At 25.8% G+C, this 10,024-nt stretch overlaps 1 protein-coding gene across 1 annotated transcript in view; it reads left to right on the top strand.

The window, feature by feature from the left end:
• Positions 1 to 1,792: 1,792 nt before the first annotated feature.
• Positions 1,793 to 10,024, top strand: part of LOC100161575 — a 54,894-nt gene continuing 46,662 nt past the window's right edge. Inside the window, exons 1-2 of the mRNA XM_001950206.5 lie at positions 1,793 to 2,651; positions 2,847 to 3,163. Coding sequence (XP_001950241.2) covers positions 3,034 to 3,163 — 130 coding nt within the window. The 5' untranslated portion in view covers positions 1,793 to 2,651; positions 2,847 to 3,033. The remainder of the gene's footprint in view (positions 2,652 to 2,846; positions 3,164 to 10,024) is intronic.

The raw sequence follows: 10,024 nt of genomic DNA, 5'->3' as shown, positions 1-10,024 counted from the left end.
TTTTGATTTGTTTTGAACTGTTTAGGGACATTTTCAGTTTTCAATTTTTTTTAGTTTTTTTTTCTATAAATATCAATAAAGTTTTATCTGTTGGGCCAAAAAGTGTAAAAATTTAATACAAGGCTCCTGATATATTGTTAGAATAGCAGTTGAAAAATATTAAATCATTAAAACATAGGCACAATTTTTTTTTATAAACATTTAAAGATCGAATTTTGACAAAATTTATCAAATTTTAATTTGAATAATTATTTTGTAGTTAAAAATTTATAAAATGTTCAACTTTTCTATCTAAGAATTGAAAATTTAGAATAAGATTCCACGTAAGTAATTAATTCTGTCTAATAAATCTATAAAATACATTTACACAGCATATTTTTATAGTCATTTTAAGTTCAAATTTGGACGAAATTACATATATTAAAAACCTGGAATAACTATTTTAGTTATTTTGTTGTGATTGTATAATATATTTCGTGGGTACCTATACTTGAAACTTCTTAAGTATACTATTATATATCTATGATAGTATCACGGTTTGTTGTTGATGTATAACCCGTTATATGTATCTAATGGATATTGTGATATGATTAATTTGGAATTTATTATAGGTACTTATTATAGGTCAATTTTTTTTTAATAACATATAATATTATGTCTTATACCTAGACTGACATACCGTCTCCGCTCAGAATCGTTTTTCTTATACAATGATATTATATCATTGAATTTAAATTTAATACCATCCATTATACAGTGACCCACTTGTAATTTACTGTACAGCAGAGCAACATCCACTTACCCACCTATTTTTAATTTGCTATATAATAGGAAAATTTCAAAAAAAAGTTACTTATTACAATTTAAATTTATATAATGTTTATCTAACTATCAATTATTATGTCATGCCGTGTGTTCTCTCTAAATACTAAATAGTAAATACGGTCACATCGTCACATGTGTACAGCCGTACAGGTAGTATACATGATTGATTATTCATATTAACTTTTTAATACCTTCGCTGCTTCATACATATTATATATTTACTAGGTACGAGTATAAGTTGTAAGTAGGAAGGTATATAGGTACCTAATATGATTTTCAGTTTGAGCTTAATAGAATCTAGTAGCGTATCTCAAGTATTAGCTCTCAAGCTTAATAAAGGGGGGGGGGTGGTGGAGCGATTAAAGTTGTTTAATATCTATACAATTCTTGATACGAAGCACTCCTCCTAAACGCCCCGCATCACTTCTTGAATTTCATTTCTACAATAAATAATAATATTAATTTTTAGTTTATGTTGTTTCATGCAGATTATATTATACTGTAGCACAGTTAAGAATACAAAAGCGTGTCAAATAATAATATCGGACAAACTCAGTCTTAATAAACAGACAGAAAACTAAATAAGAAATATATGGCTATTTTAAATTTTAATAGGTAGACATATATTACCTATATAATATACCTATAGATAAAACAATCTCATTAACAATAATATTATATTTCCAAACAAATCATTTTGTTTTCCTTATTCTGATATATCTATATATTTGAGTTTATTTTACTAGCTGGAACAATAATATTATATTATTGTTGTATAACTGTTAAATTATTGGACTTTCAAATGAAGTATTATTAAAAGGTAAAATGTTTTAATGCATCTATACTACCAACCTGATTTAAAAATAATTAGTTTTTATTTACAATAAATATTAATAATAATAATATTGTAACTTTATAATCGATGGAAAGAATAAAAAAGTACTATCGCCTATCAGAGTTACCTACCATCGATAGTACGATATGGTGTTATCACTATTTTTCTCTCTATTTTTCCGTGTACGACACTCGATGTACACCGGTACGGTATCTTGTACTATGCGGAATAAGTGTATAACAGGTGTTTATTTAATTTCCGGTGAATATTATATAGTGTTTGAAATTATGTTCGGTAAATATAACAATAATTTTACTATTTACCAGCGCGACGCAAAATTTCAAAAACTTTACTCAGATAATCGTTCTAGACGAGTAATTATTCTTGTTCGCATGATATCCAAAAGCGGAAAATGTGTTGAAGTTCGCAGTCTCAAGTCAGCAAATCAAATATGTGAAGAAAAATAAAAAACGCACGTTTCGGACGAAAATCTATGAATGGCAAGAGCAATGTCGGAACTCGCAATGTACTTATACGCCTATGGGTTGAACGTCTCCGTAGAAGGGATAGAGTGAGAGACGTAATCAGCACGAGAATTTCGTCAACGATCGATCCACGGTCGCGACTCGCGACGCGCTCGTAATAATAATAATAATAATAATAATAATACGGTGCGGACCGTTTCACATCGGTAGGGCGTTGCGCAGCGGCAACGTCGAAATCATCGGTCCGGTCACATGGTCGTCGATTGTCCGCGATAACGAATGCAGCAGCAGCAGCAGCAGCAGCAGTGGCAGCAGTAGTAGTAGTAGAACAATAATGATGGTAGGGCTGCTGATGCGTTTTCGTAATATTAGTTCAAACCCGATCCGTTCCTTCGATCAGTCTTGCGTTTGATCGGCCGGCTCGTGGTCTGTTCCGGTTGAGACGTCTCCTCGTCGCCGCCGTCGTCGTTGCTGCTGTTGCTGTCTCCGCTTCCGCCTCATACGAAGTATTTATTTTTATTTTTATTATTTTTTCCCCCCAAAATATGACGTACCGGTAAACGGTTTCAGGGATTTTTTTTCATTTGAAAAAAAATTTGAACATTAACGATCACTGTCATAAATCATGATATATTAATACTCATTACCTATATCTCGCACGCCTAATGAATTGTTTTATTTTTTTTTTCCCACGATCAAAGGTTTTACCCGATTATTGAAAACATTTCAAATGGTGACGGCCCAAAGTTTTACCTTTCGTGCACTCCAGTAAATGATACGTACGAGCCACTGTAGCACTACCGTTCACGCCTGACGACACGATTTCATTAACGGCTTGTCGTCGATTTTATTGAGAAGAAAAAATACGCTCAATTTCCCATCGAGACCATGGCCAACAAAATGCGGTCTAAGAACCCGCCGGAGAAGACGGCGTCGGTGCCGGTTATCAGCAAACGGCTCCCGGATGGTGGTTGGGGCTGGTTTGTCGTGTTCGGATCGTTCATGATACACGTAGTCAGTGAGTGATTCTTAGTAATATCACAAATAATTTTAAACTCTTAACGAATAAAACTAATAATAATAATAATAATAATAATAATAGATCGTTTTACCGACAGAAATAAATGCGTAAAAAAATATCAACGTGCGATTATATTATAATATGTTTACGTTTTATATTCTATTTTAGACTCTCCCAATTCTCATTAATTTTATACTCGCGATGCCTTTTGGCACAAAGCCACTACGCCTGATCACATTTTTTTTTTTTTAATTTATTATTATAATATCCTACATTCGTTTTAATGTGTACATGATGTATATTTTTGCTTAATCCTGTTGGAGTAAAATCATTAGCCTTTGGACTGACCAAAATACCTACTGATTGTTTTTAATGATTTAAAATAACTAGCCTGTTATATTCTCATCATACACATCGAACAATGACAAAGTGTTGGTTTGACAGTGTTGAGCATTTAAAAACATATTAGAAACTTAAAACTATTAGGAACTAAATTTTTTTTTTTTAATGTTGTCTGTATGTAATTTTGAATCTATACTTAACTATCAAGTTGCAAAAAAAATGTATGAAGAAGGGAATCATTATTTTTATTACAATTTAAAATATTGTATCACTTGATACTTCGCTTGATTTTTAAATATAAATGTTATTGATGAAAACCGTTATGAATTGTTTGTTTTAGTGTTTATCTATTTGGTCTGTTTCCAATTCTTAAGTTTACTTGTTAGGTATCTATTTATTTTACTGTTATTCGATGAGCTATCAGTTATAAATGATTTTAAATATTTAAGAATATCAGAAATTTAAGCACTTTCCTATGTATTAATGTATTTGCTCATGTATTTATGGTCATAGTTAAATATAATTTACATATAAGTAGGTATGTAAATAGTGCTATAAACTAAGTATTTATTTAAACGTTTTTATTCTTTTAAATATTGATAATTCCTTTTATAATAACTATGATCTTATTTATATTAAGCCTATTACTTAGTTATTTTGATATTATTCAAGATTTATTATATATTAGTTAAATGTATTGAATGTTAATAATAATCTGAGCATAATATCTATGAATAGTTAGATTACTATTAGATCATTTCAAAAGTAAATTTAGTTTGAAAATAGTAGGTTCACAAAACACGTGTGTCCTACACTCCTAACAAAATATATGTTTTTGAAAATAAATAAATAATTTGAAAATTTATAAAACCGTTATATTAACTGGGTATGTCTTAATTTAAGTAAAATATGTGAAATTAGCATAATATATTAATATTTACATAAAAACCATAGTTAGCTTATGGAATATAAAAAAAACATTTTGTTAAAACTGTTCTGCTTAAACATGTGTTTTTGAAAATTGTTGAGAATAGAAATTTCTATTTACACTTGCCATACAAAATGATTGTCATAGTTCAAACTATTATTCATGTAACAAACAATTCTTATGTGATTTCAGTGTACACCGCCTTACATTGTAATATTTCTGATGATAACTGCGATTGTTTGGCTTGTACAGTATGTTAGGTACCTGGTGTCATTTTTTTTGAACTTTACCTATACATTTTTTATAATATATTTATTAAAAAAATTAACACAGTACAATGCAGAATTTACCAACTATCTATGTTAATTGTTGTTATAATATTCTATTGTTATAGAATTATTTAAATCTTATATCTAATAGTTTGGATTTATCTTGCCAATTTCCACTAACAAGTACACTGTAGGTCAATTTTTATCACACAATTAACATATTACGAGTTAAAATAATAATTATTAATAAATATAAATATGATAATATTTGTCTTTGAATACGTTCTGATTTATTTCAAAACGTATGTATTAGATTTATTAAATAGAAATGCTTGGTTATTGTGTAATGACAGTTTCCGAGATTAAATTTAAGTACGATAATATTAGACCTTATAGGTCGGGTATCATTAAATTCTAATCACAAACGTCTTGACAGTTATGAAGAATAGATAAGAAACTAACTTTAAAGAAGAATCTATAAATGTGTATGTATATAATATGTTTGTATATATGAATAATAAGTATGAATAACTAATAAGTAATGACAAGTAATGATTGATTAATATTAGGTAGGTAATTTAATTCATATTAAACTAATTAATATTTATTTGCATGAGTTTAGTTATAAGTTAATTGATGTATAGATGTTGTGCAAGCAACAATTATTTAAATATTTAATTATTTAAATTACCTAATTAGTCATAAAATAATTTCTATCTTATAAATTTAACAATTATTTTGTTTTGCTTTAATTGTAGTTTAATTTATAATTTAATACCTCTATTTGTTAAGATTATGATTCATAATTTATCGGGCATTTTTAAGTATTTAAAGTTAAAACCAAATGTGCTTAAAAATATGGTAACTACCTATGGGCTATGCCATATTGTAATTTGTAAGTTAATAATTTATAAATAATAATATTCTAGTTTTTTAGTTTTCCATGTTCCTACATTTTTCCAATTTATAAAATGTGATAAAATGCTAAGGACTTTATTTGGTAGGTTACCCATTAAATGTTTACACATAATACTATGTACTTTATGGCTATTATCGAGGCTATTATCTTATAAAAATAAAATGTTAACCTTTGGTGACACGAGTATAACTATTTATCTCAGTCTATTTTTAACATGCTATAAATTATTTTATGAATTTTCTATACTCATTACTCCATTGAGTAATATTGTTTTAGTAATTATTGTACAGTCAAAAAAATTACAAAAATATAAATTAAATATTGAAAATTTGTTAAATACAAATAAAAAATTAAATTAATATATCTACTTCAATTAGAGTAAAAAGAAATGTTGTATAATTTCTAGTATAATAAAACACACTTTTTTTATAGATAATATTTTAATACAATTATTATTATTAGGTACTTGAATGGAAAAAATTACCTCGGGTGGCGCTCTTCTATGTGATATGATATCACGCGCATCATTAAAGATTAATAATTGTAAAACTTTTCATTTACTAGGTAGGTAGTAAACAATTACACAAAGTATAAACTAGGCGAATTGACCTGATCAATATTTAATTTTCTGAATATTGTATACAATACCTACTACAAATCTATAATTTTCTATGAATGTCATTTTAACAGTTTTATAATGAATTAGTAAAATGCATTAAAATTTGTACAGATTTAAAAACTTTATACCATTTTCTAAGTATTTTTATGCATCTATATGCTTTGCATATTTATGAAATGCTTGGTGTATAATTAGTATGTAGAAAATATGAGCACATTCTGCAGAATTTTTTTCATAAAAATCCAAACTACTTAGTTATAACTTTTTTAAACTTCGATTTTTGTCTTTGTTATAATTTATAACATATAAAGTATACATACAAAGCAACAGTTTATGTGTAAAGTTCAGATAATTTTAAAGGCCCAACTAATATAAAAATTAATTGGTAAAATTTATTTTGAATATATGACTTTTATTAGTTGAATTTATAGTTCTTATCAATTACCCAAATGAAAGGATTATGACAGTTTAAAAACTCATTAGTTATATTGAATACCTACACTACTTTTTTTCTTAATCATCATTATACAACGAAAATAATGGTATTATTTAACTTCTATTTTATCTTACAATGTCTGACAGGGAGGAAAGACTTTTTGAAATTAGTGTAGCAAAGAAGTGTGTTCTAATATTTTTGTAACAGATGGAATACACTTTTATGCTGTTTCATTAGCCATAGAGCTGTGGTGAGTAGTAAATTGTGTCCTATTCATTTTCAAAATGATCATACATCCCTGCTAGGCAGTACTTACTACTACTTTAAGGTTTAAAACTTCCTATGTACACAATGTATTTACCATGCAATAAAATTAATGTCATTATTATTTCTGTTATTCTGTATTAGCCAATAGGCAACTGAAATGTAATGATTTTTGATTAACCTAGAATAGATTTGCATAATAATATTGTATTTTTGTTATTTCTTATAGGTATATTTTAAATTAACAGTTTATAAAATTTTATATTTTTTCTAGTTAATTCGTACAAACTAACTATTATAGCTATTATTTTATACTTTATGCTATCGTTGATGGTAAAAAAAATAATAATTGAACATTCTGATTAATAAAAATATCATAGTAAAAAAAATAAAAGCATATTCATTATCTATATTAATTTTATCATGTTAATTCGATTATTTATTTTAGAATTGATTTATAAATTTATATTAATTATATTCCACTTGAAATAATTGATTTAACTAAGTATGATAGTTATTAAAATAAATATTCAATAAGATATCCCTATATCATAATGATTAGGTATCCCATTAATGACATAATTAATCGTGTAATACTTCATAACCTTACTTATTTAGATTGTAGTATTGTAGCAAATGATTACTTCACGATTTTCCAAACCAAAAATTCAAAGTAGGCAATAGATATAAGCTTGATATAAGTAACATTTTATAAAATGTATTAAATTTATTTATTACAGATTCTATATAAAATAAAGTAGGTACTTGGCGGTATAGCAGTATCTATATGACTGTGTCAACTAAAATATGAATAATTAATTAAATTTTTTTTAAATAAGAATACTTATTTTAGATTTCTACTAAATCAAATCAATTTAATGTTTAAATATTTAATCTTAAGTGGTACTTTGACTATAATAACAGTTTTCTTTCTGATACAGGAAAGTTGTTGAAAACAATTGGAAATCAACATTAACATTAATTCTTATTATATTAATGTCAATTAGGAAACTAGTCTATTTAATACCCCTTTAATAAATGTCTAGGTATACATTAACAATGTGATACATGAATATTGAATATTTACTACTTATACAATGTGTGAACATCTAATTTTTGCTTTTAAAAGTTATATTATTTAGTTTTAATAATAATATATTTAAAATAAATATTTTGAAGTACCAATTATTTGTTGGTTTTGTCCAATTTATGACATTTATAATCGTACAAATTTGTTCACCGTTATTAATTATTATATTAATAATCAGGGCTCGGAAGTTGTAGCACTAAAAATGTTACTTTTTAGCTCTTAAATATGCACTTAAAAACTCCAAAATATGCGCTATAAATAGCACAAAAAATCAAAAAATATGCATTTAAATTGAAAAAATTAAATTTATTTTCAAAAGTTAAATGTAATTATATAATTTTATAAAATTGTTGGGCTCATAGACATCAGGGACTGTCTGGACTAGTTGAATTATAAACCGTTAACAAAATAATATATTATATTAAATTACTTAAATATGTTTGTAAAAGTGTACTTATAAGATCTATTTATTTCCTATTTCCTAACCAAATTAATCATTATTTTCAACATAATGTGATAATTTCCTATATTTTGTATAATATGTAGGTATATAGTATGTATATTAAGAAAATATGCCTAAAAATAGCAAAATAATATTTCGTGTATGACATCAGAGAAGTATGATACATATTTGTATCTTACTTTGGATGTTCTAGGACGAACAAAGAAAAATATGCATTTGCTACAACTTCCGAGTCCTGTTAATAATATATTATTTATATTCCTACTCAAACTAATTGTCTAGTTGAAACAAAAAAGTACAAAGGTGTTTCTGTTCTGGCTCCTATAAATTACAAGATATACCCATATTCATTATATGTTACATGACATTTTTACTATTTCCAAAAAGGTTGTAACATCAATATTTTTTCTGCTCTACTCAAAATCTAAAAATACATAATTATTAATTTAATATATTTCAAAAATATTAATGTTACTGTATGTTAATAACTAATAATCAATACACATGGTTTTGCACTTAAATCACATAAAATCAACATAAAAAAATAAAATACTTAAAAATAATTTCTTAAAAATTCAAATAAATACTCTAAAAACTACCATGTTTTTCTTACTATATTATAAAATAGGTAACTAAGTATTTATATTTTTATAAGACATACAAAAAAGTAGAAAAAAACATGCAAGACTTTTAAAAATAAAAATCACAAAAATAAGCTACCTAAATTAAATATTTTTATACCTCATACTTGAGATTCTAGTAACATGACTTAAGTTTCCATTGTACTCTGCTATATTTTATGTTAATCCTAAATAATATACTAATGATTTAATTCTTAAGGTTCTACCGTGTTAATTAGTAATAATAATAAATAATAAGTTATAACTAAGGCTCTCATTTGAAAAAAAATTCTGTTTTATGTTCTTTACAATTAAAACGTTATGCAAGTTTTGGGTTTATCGTTATTTAGAATAGTGTTAATACCTATTAAATGTATTAATAATAACTAATGCGGGCAGTTAGTTAATGTCCCGGATACGGAATATGATATTATAATCAATTCTAATGTCCGTATGCGTGATATAAATATTTCTACGAAACCAATATATGTTTTAAATAAATGGATTTTAAATTATTTCGTTTTATGTTATTTTTCGTCCAAAAGAATTCTATAAATTACGTTTTGCGTTATGTTTTGTTATTTAATTATTTTTGATATTTTTTTCCGTTTTATTTACAAATTTTAATCGTTTTTGTTCAAATATAACGTTGTAAATTATAATAACTTATTATAAAGTTTTGTAAATAACTATAATTAGGTATTTTTGTATGACGAGAATCACAATTAGAACTATTGAGTAGATAAACGATATATACGAATATACGTATAGATATCAATTACTTTATTCCATGTTAAAAAACAACTATTAAACAACATGTCATAAAACAACTTGAAAATTACATTTCAATTCACAACTAATCTGTTTATTTGTGCCGTGTGTATTGAAAATGATACACATTTATATAT

The sequence above is a fragment of the Acyrthosiphon pisum genome, chromosome X (assembly GCF_005508785.2).
Source record: "Acyrthosiphon pisum isolate AL4f chromosome X, pea_aphid_22Mar2018_4r6ur, whole genome shotgun sequence".
Lineage (NCBI taxonomy): Eukaryota > Metazoa > Arthropoda > Insecta > Hemiptera > Aphididae > Acyrthosiphon > Acyrthosiphon pisum.
The sequence above is the reverse complement of the archived record's forward strand: the minus strand, read 5'-3'. Positions and strand labels throughout refer to the sequence as shown.